The sequence below is a fragment of the Neocloeon triangulifer genome, unplaced genomic scaffold, assembly GCF_031216515.1.
Source record: "Neocloeon triangulifer isolate White Clay Creek 2 clone unplaced genomic scaffold, ASM3121651v1 ptg000014l, whole genome shotgun sequence".
NCBI classification, from domain to species: domain Eukaryota; kingdom Metazoa; phylum Arthropoda; class Insecta; order Ephemeroptera; family Baetidae; genus Neocloeon; species Neocloeon triangulifer.
The window spans coordinates 28,928,987-28,945,451 of NW_026775556.1; the positions used below are offsets into that span (position 1 = coordinate 28,928,987).

Consider the following 16,465-nt stretch of genomic DNA (forward strand, 5'->3'; position numbering starts at 1 on the left):
AAATAAAATTAAAAATTAAGCAAATTAATGAAAATGGTTGTTTAAATCATTACTAAAAATGTTTTATTCATATAATTGCATATAATAATAAAAAATTATAATATATTTTATAATTAAAGTTAATAATTCAAATAATAAGTGTTTTAATTGTTTTAGAATATTCAAGATATTACAGAATTTTTAGTATTACATATTCTCATTTTAGATTTACTTTTAACAAAATCTTGCAATTTAAAAATAAAATATTTTACACTAATTTTAATCTTTTGAAAATGATTTCAGTGTTTTCAAATTCGGAAAAATGACATTAATATATTTTACAAAACAATCACCAACAATTTATCCAATCTCGTCATATTTATGTACAAATATTTTGGCATTACTTTCACCATCTGTCACGCAGCTTCTGGATGGAATAATTCATTAGCTGCTCTTTGAGTAACATGTACGCGTGGGTTTCCCTCTTGTTATATTTGGAGCGCACGTCGGAGATCCTGCGATACGTATATTAATAAAATAAATGCGAGGGACAAACAATGCGATCTCAATTGTATTTCTGATGACTCGAGATTGGGTGTCCTTTCATGTGTAAACAAACCATGTGTGTCATTTTGCGTGGCAACAGAAATTCGCCACCCACCCACCCACCCCGCGCCGCGTCACAACCCTCGCGGCGATAAGTATTATAAATAGGCGAGCATGTTTATCGTCCCGCAGGGGTCGCAATTTAACCGACTGCATCATTGTGATCTAATTAGCGGTGCCCAACATGAAAGAGCAAATAATGTTTTATTATATTTCGCGAGATCCGTTTTGTCGGCGCGTAACGCGACGCAAGCCGGCGCAACCGAGCCGAACGAGCAAGGGGTGCGTTCTGGGTGGATAATCCAATATCTGCTCAAAAATGGATTATCTCTCTCTCTCGTGTTGTGATGAAAGCTAGAGGCACGCCAGGGGTGCAAATAAAAAGCTTTTGAATTGATGGCAGTTGTCGCGCTCCACTAAAATTTTACTTTTGTGCATATTAAGCAAGATGCATAATAATGAGATAATGTTTGTTTAAAAATTATTTTGCTGTATAGAAATTGTAGTATTAAAATTTTATTTTTAAATTTAATAATTTAATTTTATAAATTTAAACTTAAAAAAAACTACTATTTTTAATATAATAATTATATCAAATTAATATATTTTTCTATAATATATCATTATTTTTAAAATTATAATCTAAAATCAAGTTCCTTTTTTATATTGTTTTTTTCCATAACCTTGTTTATTGCATTTTAATTCGTCCCCCAATACTTAATTCAATTTTTTTTCTTTTAAATAACTTATAAATAAACCCAAAATTTGTAATCGCAAGGAACATGAGACATGATATATTATCAATTTTGGACTGGTTAAATTTTGGCATGCACTTTTCAGTTATGACAATTTACAGTTCAATAATAAGGAGGCTATATAAGTAAAAATATTAAAATCGAATTGTAATATTTACGAATTGTGAATTATTAATAGCGATTAATAGGATATCATTCTAAAAACGACAAGTGAATTGAATTTTTAGTTCTCTTTAACTATGAAAACGAAGCTAATGATAAAAATTTTGTTCACAGTGGATGGCGTGATCAATGAAAGCACTTCAGACGGCAACTCGGAGCACAACTCTTCTGGCGACGAAGATTCGCAACTGCGACTGCGGTTGAAACGCAAATTGCAGCGAAACAGGACGTCATTCACCAACGAACAAATCGAAGCTCTGGAGAAAGGTGAGCGAACCAACATTCTTTTGTTTTGCAAAAAAGCAAATAATAGATTTATCAAAAGAAAAAAAATTATATAAACATGGTATTTGTAATATTGTTGGGTTCCTTGCTAATTTAAATGAATATATTATAGGAAAAAACGCTCCTCAATATTTAAAAATAAAACAATTTTACGAATTTCAAGCAATTAAGAACCATACTTAATTTATAATCTCATGCAGACTAAAAATCAGCCAAAAGTTCATAATTAATACTAGATTTTGATCTAGAAAAGCACTCTTGGGGGGCAATTAAAGTATAGGAGGAATCTCACTGACCAAAAGCTGGGCTTAGAGAAAGAGAGCAAAGTACCTTTATTGAAGAAAAGCAAGCGGTGCCGCGCACTTTTTGCGGCTTAGAGATGGAAATCGCATCGCCCGAGAAATCACTATGAAGGCGGGTGGAGAGAAAAAAGAAAACGGAGAGCGAAAGAAAGAAGAAAAGTCGTCTCAGGGCAAAGAACAAATCTCATTGCCTACGGGTTTAATTTCGCGTCTCTGGGGAGTTTTGCGGCGCAGCGTTTGCTCATGGTCGACGGGGGGCAGGGGTTGGAACAGAAAGAAAGAAAGAAAGAAAGGTTTCGAGACAGCGATGAGATCTCAACGACAAGATTCATTTCATTTTCTTCGCTTTTATCCGCGGCTATTTTTCTTCCCTCTCTCGCAACAATCCATTCTCTTTCTCTCCGCCCGCGCGGAGATTCCGGCGAAGAAACTTTTGCCTCCTCCACTTTGCGCAGCTAAAAGCTCTGCTGGTGCACATACGTATATTCACACAGCACTTTCATCTCAAGTTATGATGAAAGCGGCTCTTCTCTGCTCTCTCTCGGCGCGAGTAGATGCTGTTTAGCTCTCTGCCACATGTTGACATTATAAATCCCGTGTAAACCGAAAACTTTCCATGCACGCACAGCAAATCCCGGGTATTTCTCTCTCGCTAGCTCTTCTTCATCCATATCATTCATCATCTTATTCAAATAAAAACACACACGAGCACTCCACAAAGGCCAAAAAGTTTCATCAGCGTTTCGCCAAATACATACCCTTGCGTGTTTGTATGCAAACAACCTTGCTAACGGCTTCGGCTTTTCCGAGAATGGAATTAAATTGGTGCACACAGGGAATTGTTGCTTTCAGATTTGATGGATAAGAAAATCAATCACTTTTTACAATCATAATTATGTGATTTGGCTTGTTTATTTCAAATGAAATACGAACAACACGATTTTCTTAGAAAATATTTGTAAAAAAATTTACAAGTAATTATTTTTAAGGGTTCTTCCAATTCAAATTCATATTTGATTCATTAAACATTAAACGAAAGCAAACATATTTTACAGAAAATTGTTCTGGAAGCTGGACATTAAAATCTAAGGCTGATGAGATGTTTGCAAATTTAAATTAAATAGATTTAAAAATTACAGTCTAATCCAAATGTTAATTAAACTTAAAAAATGCCATCGTGACCTTAATGCTTCAAATTTTTATTTCCTTTGGAAGAAGTAATTTTATATTTAATAATAATATTAAATATTTAATTCACATCAAAAAACAGTTAAGGAAATTGATGGGTTTTTTGCAAAATTTGCAAAATTATATTGGTCCAGTTACTTTTCCCGTGAAATTTTGATTAAAAAATAAATATTCTTAGTATTTTGGTTGGTCGAGAATAGGCAAAGAATTATGACGCAGGTGTGGTTTGTTTGAATTCAGAGTTCGAGAGGACGCACTACCCAGACGTATTCGCTAGGGAGCGGTTGGCTGAGAAGATTGGACTTCCCGAGGCCAGAATACAGGTGAGTGTGTGTGTGTGAGTCCTGCGATTGGACGTGTGTGTTATGTACATAATAAGTTTATCAGCAGCAGCCCAAGGCGCGCTCCATTAATCTGTATCTAAATAATCCGTTTGCCGGCGGCTACAGCCAATCACATTAATAAATCCGTCGCACTCCGGCTTTGCAACATAAATCCCACTGTACGGTACATAAATGCAATGTAGCGCACCTGGATTGCACATTATTTGAGCTGCAAAGAGTAAACATTGCTCAACAAACGATTTTCTTTAAAAAATTCCAATTAATTTGCATCTGAACTGTTTGATTAAAAGCCTCTTTGATTTCGGAGCTTTGGCCTTTTTTCGATTTGCATGGTGACACGCCTGGCTCTCTCTTTTTCCAATTAATATTCCATCAGAAAAAAACATTTCTGAAAGTAAATGCAAATACCGGAGCGCCGGGCAGCACGAAAGGGAAATTAAAAATCTGCTCTCTCTGTGTCGCCGGGCGTCGCTTTGCGCTCTCGCCCGCCCTGTTATTTCATTATGTGTCTTTCCCCTTGTGGAATTTCACGCGCTGCCGTGCAATCTTTAAAAGTGCGCAACTGTAAAATCCCTGCAAACAACCACCGCTCTTTGCCGTAATTAATTCCTCGCGCCCGCGCCACCGACTTATTATTGCACTGCCGACGCGCGCGAATTCCCTCATCCAGCTCGTTTATTTCATCTCTGCAGCAGAATTGCGCGGAAATGCCCAATTTGCAAATCAAAATTCATTTTTGTACCGTACCGAAGAAGAAAATGAAAACAAAAATTATTTAAAAAATTTTACAAGCTGTTTATTAAAAATATTAATTTTTTTATTTAACCAATTAATTTTAGTTAATTATTTTCAAAGTAAATATTTACTATTAAGATAATATTTTTTTTAAATATTATTTATTTGTTTGATTTGGAATTAAATTATTTAAAATAATATACATATGTTATTTTGAGCACAATATCGGTAATTCTATTAAAAATTTAATAAATTATAAAATAAATATTTATTTTGTATTTAAACAGTTAATTTTAGTTACTTATTTTCAATGTAAATATTTATTATTAAAAATAATACATTTTTAAATATTATTTATTTGTTCGATTTGGAATTAAATTATTTAAAATATGTTATTTTGAGCACAATATCGGTAACGGTAATTTTATTGAAAATTAAATAAATTATATAATATAATTTTACTGATCAAATTAAAAGCAGTGTCATTACAAAACTGCAATTAGAGGCAGGCGGTCAAAGCATGATTATAAAGTTCAATATTTATAAAGTCGAAATATAAAATAATTAATATTTATTTTATTCAATAAACCGTAACAATGAATTTCTGCTGTGTTGCTCTAGGTGTGGTTTAGCAACCGCAGGGCAAAGTGGCGAAGGGAAGAGAAACTGCGCAATCAGCGTCGATCCGTGGATCCAGTGGGTAGTTCGAGCACACCATCAAGCGCGGCGGCCGCAGCCGCTGCGGCCGCTGCTGCCACCAGACTGCCCATCAACCCTGCTGGCTTCAACTCGATGTACCCATCGATCCCGCAGCCGATTGCAACCATGGCAGACACCTACAGGTCAGTCTCGGATCAATCAATTTTGCCCAAATAGATCACTAAATTTTGCAAATTTTGTTTAAAAAAAGACTGATTTCATTGGAAAAATCGCCGATATTTATCTATATCATTTTAAATCGACTTGAGAATTATAGAAAACCCTTTTTGAATGAACTGAAAATAATTCACTTATATCGTATTTCTTGTGTCAAAACTTATAAATTTTAAAATTTTTGTTTTATTTGTAAAAAAAATTAGTATAATTGTATTATTTTAAATGGTTCCGTCAATATACACCGAATTCTGAAAAACAATCAGGAAAATGCACCTACTCCATTAGCGATTGCAATCAGAAAAATGAAACTCGCTCGCTGCATTTTATTGCTTTCGATATTTTTTTTCACCCTCTCCCTCGCCCTTCTCGCGATCAAAACCCATCCGATATCTGACGATCAGCGGTGCGTGATGAAAACGTGTGATGGATGTTTGCAGTTCCATGTCGACCAGTTTGAGCAGCATGAGTGGCAGTTGTCTGCAGCAGAGGGACTCGGGCTACCCCTACATGTTCCACGACCCCCTGTCTTCGCTCAGCTCGACCTACAACTCGCGGGCAGCCGCCGCCGCGGCCGCGTGCAACTCGGCCGTGGCCGCCGCCGCGCAGGGCGCCTCTCATCACGCCTCCTACGGCTCGCCAACCACCACTTCAGCATCCACCACAGGTACAGAACAACAATTAAAATCTATATTTATTGTTAAAAAGAAAAAAGAAGGAATACAAAAAAAAAATTGCATAAATTTTTTTTTTAAACTCCTCAGTTTCTGGATGATTCAGAAAATTTCTGCTTTACTTGCTTTTTTATTTAAATTTTATTTTTAATGAATTTCTTACTGGGTTTCATGTTGATTAATTTTGTAAAAGGGTCATGCTTTTTTTGACTGGTCAAAAACTTAGCGAACTGAAAAAAATATTTTCTTTTTTGTTGTTTCAGGAGTGATATCTGCGGGAGTGTCGGTGCCAGTACAAATCCCGAGCCAGAACCCCGACCTGACCTCGAATTACTGGCCTCGGATTCAGTGATCTCAGCTTTTCGGTTTTCCACACAGCCGCTGCTTCCTGTTGGAAAACCATGCGCAGCCGGGAACGCCATCGCCAGGCGCCGATCCCGCCGCGAATGTGACCGAGAGCCAGCAAGCACCCATATCTCAGGCATAGACTCTTGAACTCTCAGTTTGAATTAACCGAAGCACATCTGTTAACCAATCGTACCCCCCAAGAGGAGGAGAAACTCAAAAACTCTCTTTTTACTCTCTCTCACACACACACAGTTTCAACGACCAAACAAAAAGAAAGCAACATCCCGGTAATCAAGGTTGTATTGAGGTGAAGATACAAAAATCGGATAGAGTTATAAAATGTTTTGATTCACTTGAAAGAGCGCAAAGTAAATTGTCTATTGCCGCAGATGGAGTAATTTTAATATGTGCAATAACTGTTCAACTTGCAGAGCAGGCCAATTTTATATCGTAGCAAAATCGACAAAAATTAATTCTTCTGTAAAATATTTAAATATATATATAAATGTCATATGTGGAACTGAAACAATTGTATGGCATGAAAAGCACCGCGTCAAAATTATTTGCGGTAATTAATTTGAAATTAATTTTGGCCTGCTTCACCCCCTGTCCTGTACATATTTCAAATCTCACACACGTCTCAACTAGGCCTGAACACTAGCTGTAATTATAAAATATCGAGAGATAGGCAGTTATAAATATATTAATATAAAAAAAATTGAATCTTGCAGACTTGTATTGTGTGAACGAAACAGAGTTCTTGCTTTTTTGTATAAGAGTTGTGAACTGGTTGTTGTTATCGCTATATTAGTAGACAATGATGGCAAATAGTTCAAATCGCCCCCGATCGAATACAATGAAACGAGACCCTCCCCCCGATTCAACCCTCCCTCCCTCCTGCAATGCATGCTGCTCCTTTGTATAAATGTGTATAAAGAGATAAGATCCCAGCATCGTATTCATTATATCCCAAACTGCATGTGAAGCAATGTATTGGTGAAGATCATAATAAAGAAGGAACAGGAATTTACCAGTAGAGACTTTACCATTACTTTCACCGAGAGATTTTGTGTGCAGCAAACGAAAATCACAGTTCGTGTATAAAAATAGAGACCCCTTCGTTCTCTCCGTTTTATTGACAAAAAAAAAAAGAAGCAGTGTTTGATTTGCAATAATAAGATGTTATCCTGTGATTACTGTATAACAACAACATAAAAATAATAAGTGTTCTAGCGAGTGTAGCCAAATAATAATTATTAAAAATATGTGTAGACGCAAGATACCAATAAATGAATTACTATCTTGTAAAAGTTTAATTTTTCTCTAGTTTAAAAAAAAATATATATATGTAAATTGGCACTTCTTTGATCATCTGGTGACACCCGAAGGGCCCGGCTGAGGCGATTCGAAAACACTGTCGTCACCCATGGACACCGAGGCGTAGACGTTGGTCGGCCTCGAAGGCAGCAGAGGGTCATTCTCGAGGGCCAGTCTATCACGTTGGTCCTGGAGCACTGTGTAGGGTGGCGGCGGGAAGGGTGGTTTGTTCCGGTGCAGGTAGAACTGGACGCAGATTCCCAGGAGGGCAAGGACTGCCCATGTGATGCTCAAAATCAGATCTGGAAATAGAATCGGGGTCAAAACTGTTTGAAACAACAATTTTTATCAAATTTCATTCTAAAGATTAAAATAATTCATTTCCAGTAAAAAATAAAATTAATGATTTTTTTAATTTTCTTCTCGTAATCCTCCCTTTGATAAATCTTTGAATACCTCTCGTCTGGAATGGGGGATCAACAATTGCAGACTTGAAGTCTGGATTTGTGGCCTTTCTCACGGTGTTGATGATGATGTACTTGAGGTTGGACCCGACGTAGTGATCAATCGGCGCGATGATGGCGTAAGCCCCGAAAATACTGCACGCCACGATGTTTGACTAGAGTAAAAAGGATGCGTCACCTTTTAATATGCCAAGATTAGTCTGATTTATTCAACTTACGACATGGGCAGCCATGACCATGAAAATCGGCACCGCCACCACTATGCAGAGGAAAGCCGTCCAATAGTTGATTTGGTTTTGAAACACGCTGATGTCGGCTGGAATTAAATCACATTTTTTTTCGGATAAGTGAGAGAGCTCTACTATTTTCGCTACCTGCTCCGGAGAAGAAGACCGTCGAGGCAACAAGGTAGCCCAAGGTGAGTGTGATCAGCAAGGTGGAAATGGCCGGGATGCCGTAGAACCACCACAGTGACAGCCAAAAGGCTCCGAAAATTGCGCCTATCAAAACTGATATGGCGAGATGTCCTGCGAAAATGAAAACTTGTCATCCGCAAAATTGTCAAGTATGAAACGAATGCGTGGAATTTCCCTAAGGCTCTTTATAAATAAAAACATAATAAATAAAATTATGCTGATGGAAACCTAAAAGCAGTTAAAGTAAATTTTGAAGAAAAAAAGACCTGAAAAGATAAAGGAAAAAATTGATTTTTTTAATCAAATTGCTATTAATTTTAAAGCCTGAATTAATAATAATTAATAATAATAATAAAATAAGTAGTAATAATAATAATAAAAATGTTATTGACAGTAATAATTACAATAGCAATAAAAATTTGGACGCTTCTCAAAATTTCCATACAAAACTCACTTACCTCCATAATCAAACTTTCCGGGCAGGGCAACCAGAATGTAGGCAACCAACCCTCCAGACAAGAATCCAAAGACGAACATCTCTGCTTTGAAATAGTAGTGGCCCGCAAAGCAGATGAACAGTCCGAGGAAAAGAATGATGGCACACAGAAGTTTGGAAAAAGTTGTGGCTAAAAGAGATTTTTTATTTTCCTAACTATATAATTTGGTAATTTTCAAATTAACTCACTGAGGACCTCGCACGTGTCGTCCCAGTAGACGACGCTGCATGCGTAAGTGACGGCAGGGACGTACGCGGCGGCGACGTCTTTTTCACCCCGCGCGACCACCACGTAAACGGACCCTGTTCCCGAGTAGGCACTGAAAGTTCTCTCTATCACGGGCATACCCAGGATTTCAGGTACCTGATTGATACAGAATTAAAGAATAATCATAAGAATGAGAAATACAACAGATTCGTGAAGAAAATTTTAATGTTAAATTAATTTTTTTTGCCAAATTGTTGGAAAAAATGAAAGAAATTTCAATGAATTAAATTTATGAGAAAACTTTAATATTGCCCTTAAAAAAATAAATACCATGGAAATTTCTTTATAACATCTATTTATAGCAAAATAAATTTTTTCACTACATTTTTTTTTTAGTTTTAAGAAATTAAATATATGTTGAGGAAAAAGTCCTACCTTTTTAGCATGCTGAGCAATTCTGCTTGGCGTCAGCATTTTTCGGACACCCTCGAAGTACGTGGCCCCCGTGAAGTCGCGCTCCTCCAGGTACAAATGGTAAACGTCGTAGTCAAGCAGACTAGATCTGCACGAGTAAGGCAGCGGCGGCGCAGCAAGTTGACTCTTCATCATAATCAGGTCACTCGTGTAAGTGACCTGCAGGTACGGAGCCAATTTGGTGTTGAACTCCATGTTGCAACCCCCAGGAATGGGAACTGAGAACACATATTAAAAAAATTTATATCATGAAGGGCATCAAACAAAGTTTACGAATTATTTGACTGAATGTATATAATTGATAAAATATGTTTATTTATATTTATTTGTAAATCCAACCAACCATAAAAAAATTAAAATCTGACCTTCCCCAACCTAATCCAAATCCTTTCTTAATCTTTTTTCTCTTTTTTAATTTACAGCTTTGTTTTGTCATCATCGCGTCGGCCAAAATTAAGGATATGCCAGCAAAAATGATGATTTTTTTAATAAAGTTGAACCTAAAAAAATTAAAAAAAAAATGGGTGGTGCCTTCTGTACCACCAATAAAGGGCACAGGCCGACAAGACTTTGGCCTGACCCTAAAAAAAAAAAATTCATTAATGTATGAAATTAATATTTTAATTAAATCACCGCGTCTAAGCACACCCATGTCGATCATGATTCACTCATTAAGATTATGTAATTTAAAATGTTTAACACAATTAAATATACATAAAAAAAAGTCTATAAAATATAAAATTACTAGAAATTTCACCATAGACACTTTATGAAAATCAATGAAAATGTAATGTGTAAAAAAAAAAAAATTATAATAATTTATGGTAAATTTATTAAAAAGTTAAAAGAAGCATATTATTTAAAAAAATTATTAGATTATATTAATTGTAAGTTATTTGTTTCATTTGTTAGTAAATTTCAAGATACAACTTATTTTAGCCGGTTTAGATTATAAATTCCGCTAAATTCTAAATTAATTGTTATCTGAATAATGTTCCCCGCAAGTTTAACTTTAGTTCCAATTCCCAGGACAAAATATACAATTTTTTAAACACATTGCCTCACAGATTAGTGAAAAATGTATGGAAATCAGCTAGTAAATGAATTGAGCATTGAGCAGTGTTAATTTTTTTCTATGCTTCAAATATACTTCATTAATAAAAAATTTACATTATTAAAAATTGTTTAAAATTAAAAAGATACTGATTTTTCTCATAAAAAATAAAAAAATTAAAATAATAAATCGTTTCCTACCATCCATTTTGAGCACCTTGGCAGCAATGAGGACAGTGGCGTTGGCCTCAATGTTGAAATTGTACAGAATGACCTGGGCCGTTTTCGCGACGGGCTGAGCCAGCAAACCCACGTTGGTGCCGTTGATGTGTTCGCCTGGCAAAAGGGCTGCGTTGTACGAAAGGGTGACGTTGTAGAGGTACGAGTGCGCCTGGAAGAGCACGAAGCGCACGTTGGCAGGCAGGTTGGGCGCGGTCAGGGTCACCTTGCCAAGCACGGGGATCACCCTGATTTCCTCCATCAGCATGTCGTCGGCGGGGGAACCGCCAAAAATGAAGGGAATCACGTCACCATCTGATAACAAAAGAAATTCACACCGTTTAACAGAATTTTCTCTTCATTTTATTTCATTGTTTTTAGTGAATATAGAGGTTTTAATTTCAAAAATAATAATAATAATAAATTATCAAATTAATCCACATTGAATATTAAAAAATATCTACTTGTACTCGATTTATTAAACCAAAATAAAAAACCTAACCAATAATTTTTTTTGCTCTTTCAATTACAATTTTCTTTTTTGAGAATTTAAAACCCAAAGAAACCACTCGGAACGGGAAATAATTTGAATTAGTTCTTATGACTAAACGCATTTTACGTGGAATTACGTTTCCGAGACGCGAGATACTGAGACAAAACCAGTGTAAAAAAGTTAGAAAATTCCTGTTGTTATAATAAACAATTTTAATTGAGGGCGAAAATTTCTCAAAATTAAAATTCTTTAAAACCACCCCAATCTGTCCATATTTTTTTTTGTGCTGGACAGCTGTTTCGGCTATTGAAGCCTCATCAGCAGCACTTTTCTATTTTGCATTTTAAGTTTCTCCTCGCCAAAATTTTCTGATTATTTATTTTATTTTATGCAGAACTTAAAATTTTTTGCAATAATTGGAGATTGGAAAACATTAGCTATTAATTCAAGGGGTTTTATTATTGATTAATTTTCTTCCATTTTCTAAAAGTTATTCTATTTTTATTTGATAAAATTAACCTTTATTAAATGTGTTTGAAATTTGAAATGCAAGGAATCAATAGTAAAATTAAACATAAAAAGATGTTTCTTAATCAGACAAAAATTTAAAAGGAAAATGTATTATTCATATAGAAAGGATTTGAGTGACGTGAGAAAATCATAATTTGAAGTCCACTTTTTCAGGAATAATTAAATGCGGACCTTCTTTATATTGCATGCTGGAGATTTTCTTGCCAAAATTTCACAAATAAAAAAAAAACCATTCTTTGTAATTATTATATCACTTTATTTTCACTTCATTTGATTTTCAAATACCTTGCAAAAGAAAAAGGATTGTATTATATAATTCATAATTCCATAGCATACTAAGAATTAATTATATTGAGATATGAGCATCATTAGTATTTGTTTTAAATTCAGCCATAGGCATAGATGGAGATATCAAGACTAATTTATATTTATTGATTTAAACCAATTTTGACAATGAAAAATAATAATATTAATAATGGATATTCAATTTAATGTATCGTTAATTGATTTAATTTAATATATTAATAAAATTAATAAATTATAAAAAATTATTATTCTTATAAAATGAAGAAGATAATGTTTAAAACAGCAATAATATTTTTTAAATTAACCTTTCATGTTTTTCATTTATTGCCCCTTAAGGGAACTGTTCATTGGTGAATTGCTTGATCTGAATATAAATTGCCTTTGCGCGTATGGTAAATTTAGGCCGTACACTCGTACCGTCTTAATCAATACTCACTGCGTGAGTCGAGCTTGAGGTGTCAGCTAAAAATTAAACCTTGGCAAAGTCATGTGACTGCCGATTTTTTGCAGCCAAACCCGTCCTTGTTGGCAAACACAAACACACTTGGCGAAGCAAAAAAATGAAATCAACAAACACACGCTCACCGCTGGCGTCTCGGACTTGGAGCGGGGCCAAATCGGCGGCCAGGGCGGCCGCCAGGATCGAGAGGCCGACGGCCAGCAGCCTGAGGATCATCGGCGGGGTCGTTCTAGGGCATCGGGGGCACGCAATCGGGGCCAGACGGGCCCACGACGTCAGCTCTGCGGTTCGATCAGCTGCTGGTGCAGGAGCCGGAGGGGGGCGGGCCCGACTGGTCCGAGTAATTCGCCAGCTGTTGTGTGATGGCGCCGAACACAGTGCGAGTATGGCAGGCGCCCGATCAATGAAGTTGGCGTGTTGCTTTGTGATTTTTCGGCAAGTTCGGGGCCGCGGCCCCGTCGGTTCGGCGCCTGTTCGGCACTGCTGATTGATGGGCCATGGGCAAGGATCAGGAGCTGCTCGACGCGGCCCGCAACGGCAACATCCCTGTCGTCGAGAAGATCCTCAGCCAGCGGGCCAAGAGGAGTGGCCCTTTGGCCAGGTACGTGCACCCGACGGCCGCCGGCGGCCGCCCCAACCGATTCCCAGGCCCAATTTCACCCTACCGAGTCCGATTCGAGCTCTGAATCGCGCCCCCGAGCCGTTTTTCCCTGACATCAGGGCTCAATTTGGCACCGCCCTTGTGACGCTCGCACCCCAAATTTGACTGAAATTTGACTGAAAAGGGCGAATTGTGACTTAAATTGTCAATATTAATTCTAGTCGGACCTATTTGAGCCTTGGTCGGCCCCTCTCGAGGTCGATGGGGGCTCTTTTGGCACCTGGGGTGTTGTCTTTTGGCGGTGTCAACATTGGGGTTCACGGTTTTGGGGTCATTTCAGCCCTTATTGCACGCGCACGGGCCACGACTGCCCTGTCAAAGGGTGCCTCAGGGTGTGCGTGGGCCTTGGGTGGTGCATTGGCGGCTGCCGAGTCTAAGACTAATTAGAAAAAGTGCATTTCCATGGCGCTTTGACAGCTAATGAGACGTCCTGGTAAAAAGGGGGTGTGGTCGGGGTGTGTTCCTCATGTGCATTCTCAGAATGATACGCACAGGGGTTGATAGTAGCGTATCACCCCTCACCCCTACGATGCATCTCCCAAATCGAAAGGCGCATTTCTGAAGGAAATATTAAATCTGTACTATTAAAATTATTGAATGTTTTTTTTTTATAATTTATAAAAAATTCAATAATATATTAAATTATTTAATGAAAATATTTAATATTATTTTTAATTTAATTACACCATTTTTTTGTTTAATTTCAAGTAAAGAAATAATTTTTTTTTAATATAAATATTTCAATTTAAAATGCAATTTTTAAATTTTATTTTTATAATTTTACTATTTTAATTTTTTTATGTGTAATTTTACTTTTTATTATTTGGTCAGTCCGAGTAATGTAATGGAATTCAATTAAGTTGATGTGCCGTTGTGATAAAAAGCGTAAACGGTTCGCGTGCTCGCGGCCGTAAACGCCGTTCCGAAATAAAGTGAGGCATTAAGAGAACACGTCCGGCGCCTTGACAATCGGCACCCCTCGCTAGTCCGTCAGCCCCTGGTCTCGGCGTATTTAACTATCAATCTCGATCATAACTACTGTTGCTTTTAATAAGTGGACGGCCGGTGACAGGAAGTGAGAGAGGCTCTTCCTTCACTCACTCATTGAAAGAGCGGCCCGTCGAGGGGTGGAGAAAGGCAATCGATTTGCAAGGAGGTCGTTTGCCTTGCCAGTCCACCCCCAGCAAGCCCGCCCGGGGTTCCCAGCTGCTGTGTACCAACCGCACCCTTAGCACGCCGGCGCAACCCCTTGCACTCAGTCAAATTTGGGAACCAGACACATACAAGTGACCTCGTTCGCCGCCGCACACCTTCCCTTCAAACAACCAAACGTTGCAAGCTGACCTCATTTCACACTCGACGCGGAAACTTATTTATTTATATGGAGTTTTAATCTTGCAATATCAAAATTAAAAAATGATTAGCTTTTTTATGACTGTTTTAATAAAAAAACGTTAAAAATGCGACAATAATACTATTTCAAAGCATATTAAAACTGTTATTTTGTACAAAATGTTTTATTTTATAATTTTAAATGTCAATAATTCTGACAAATAATATTATTTAAAGCAATTTAGTAAGTTTATTTATTTTTTTAAATTGTTTTTTTTTTTGCAGTTAATGTGTTTTTATTTATTATGCAAACTTAAAACGTGAAGCCTATTTATATGCTATTAAAATTAATTTGTTTCAATATTTTTTGGGATAAATTTTTAAAAATTAATAAGTGCCTCAATATTACTTTATCTGGCCAGCAAAAGTACATACCAATTCTAATTTGATTTTCCATAACTATCAACAACAAAAATACATAAATTGAGTAGTTTTTTTCATTCATAACATAAAAATAAACTATTTTCCTTTCATTCAAATCAGCCAAATTTCCGTTTTATTACATTATTTAAAAAAAAAAAATATATAGCTTTTTTTCCTTCCAAAATCCAGCATAAATGTCCATTGCTCAGCCACAAGATAAGCAACTTTTTCGAGAAAATTACTCTTATCAGAGCCAAGCCTCTAGTTAGAAACGCTCACATTCCGGCGTAAATCCCGATGCAGAGGCAACAGCTTTATATAGAGTCTTATCGTTGTTGCTCTCGTTTTACGAGAACATCCACTCGGCTCCGATATGTGAATGGATGCTATTTCGAACATTGGCACTCCAGGGCATGCACGAAGCACCAAACAACTCTCGACTGGCATTTCATTTTGTGCATTCCGAGTCCATATCGTGCACTTTTTGTTTTGGTGCAGCGTTCGCTGTTGCGAAATTGAAAGCAGCAAAGAGCAGACCAACTCAATATTGCACTTCATGAAATGGACTTCAATCAAGCAGAGCGGCTGCGATTTGCCGGAAAAACATAAGCATGACTCGCTCCCTGTGACGCCGACTGCGCTTTGCACTCCGATAGAAATGACTTTGGAATTTTGTCAACAGAGCTTTGCGTAATCATTCGCTGCATCAACCGTGGAAAATATTTTTCCTCCGCAATTAATAATATGCAATTTAATTTCATTCAATAGATTTTTATTTTTTATGCATTAATTCAATGACTTGCAAAATAATTATGAATTTTTGTGACTATTAGTTGTTTATATTTCCCTCCTTAGTCATTTAAAGAGAGGCTTTAGTGGCCTGATCAATTGTGATGGTTGATTAGAAATTTAATAAAATTAGCGTCTATATGTGTTTTAGTCGAGAGAGCAATATTAATGGGGCTCAATATCTTAACTGTTGCACAAAACTCCAAGTTTTATTGCAGTTTCGCGTTCAGCAGGCTGAGAAGAGATTCTTAGAACTATTTTGAGCGCATAGATGTGGCGATGACACTTTTTCTGGTTGATTAGAATTTATATAAAAAGTGCGTCTATTTGTCTTTTAGTCGAGGGAGCAATTTTCATGGTTCTCCATATTTTATTTGTTGCACAAATCTTCAAGTTTTATTGCAGTTTTGCGTTCAGCAGGCTGAGGAGAGATTCTTAGAACTATTTTGAGCTCATAGATGTGGCGATGACACTTTTTACTGGTTGTTTAAAATTTAAATAAAAAGTGCGTCTATTTGTCTTTTAGTCGAGGGAGCAATTTTTATGGTGCTCCATATTTTTTTTGTTGCACA

The 16,465-nt window shown here is 36.6% G+C and overlaps 3 protein-coding genes across 5 annotated transcripts in view; 2 read left to right on the forward strand and 1 right to left on the reverse strand.

The window, feature by feature from the left end:
* Window positions 1-7,640, forward strand: part of LOC132201954 (paired box protein Pax-6) — a 58,281-nt gene extending 50,641 nt beyond the window's left edge. For all 3 annotated transcript variants that reach the window (XM_059628525.1, XM_059628524.1, XM_059628526.1), the window contains 5 exons: window positions 1,617-1,769; window positions 3,518-3,600; window positions 4,978-5,198; window positions 5,670-5,896; window positions 6,167-7,640. In XM_059628525.1, coding sequence (XP_059484508.1) covers window positions 1,617-1,769; window positions 3,518-3,600; window positions 4,978-5,198; window positions 5,670-5,896; window positions 6,167-6,255 — 773 coding nt within the window. In that variant the 3' untranslated portion in view covers window positions 6,256-7,640. The remainder of the gene's footprint in view (window positions 1-1,616; window positions 1,770-3,517; window positions 3,601-4,977; window positions 5,199-5,669; window positions 5,897-6,166) is intronic.
* On the reverse strand, window positions 7,345-13,019 carry LOC132201953 (transmembrane 7 superfamily member 3-like). The gene is made up of 9 exons (XM_059628523.1): window positions 12,814-13,019; window positions 10,881-11,213; window positions 9,588-9,844; window positions 9,134-9,308; window positions 8,907-9,074; window positions 8,407-8,559; window positions 8,251-8,348; window positions 8,025-8,187; window positions 7,345-7,870 (listed from the first exon to the last, which is right to left on the reverse strand). Exons 1-9 carry the CDS (start codon window positions 12,902-12,904, stop codon window positions 7,620-7,622), a joined length of 1,689 nt encoding a protein of 562 aa, XP_059484506.1. The 5' UTR covers window positions 12,905-13,019; the 3' UTR covers window positions 7,345-7,619.
* The window catches only part of LOC132201952 (ankyrin repeat and SAM domain-containing protein 1A-like), a 66,356-nt gene continuing 62,705 nt past the window's right edge, over window positions 12,815-16,465 (forward strand). The window contains exon 1 of the mRNA XM_059628522.1: window positions 12,815-13,289. Within this exon, the coding sequence (XP_059484505.1) occupies window positions 13,186-13,289 (104 nt within the window). The 5' untranslated portion in view covers window positions 12,815-13,185. The remainder of the gene's footprint in view (window positions 13,290-16,465) is intronic.

Excerpts from the sequence above, each read along its gene's own strand:
- LOC132201953 (XM_059628523.1), bottom strand. The coding sequence starts at position 12,904 with ATGATCCTCAGGCTGCTGGCCGTCGGCCTCTCGATCCTGGCGGCCGCC. Across the intron at positions 9,845-10,880 it reads CAAGGTGCTCAAAATGGATG|TTCCCATTCCTGGGGGTTGC; the intron begins GTAGGAAACGAT and ends ATGTGTTCTCAG. Across the intron at positions 9,309-9,587 it reads TTGCTCAGCATGCTAAAAAG|GTACCTGAAATCCTGGGTAT; the intron begins GTAGGACTTTTT and ends TGTATCAATCAG.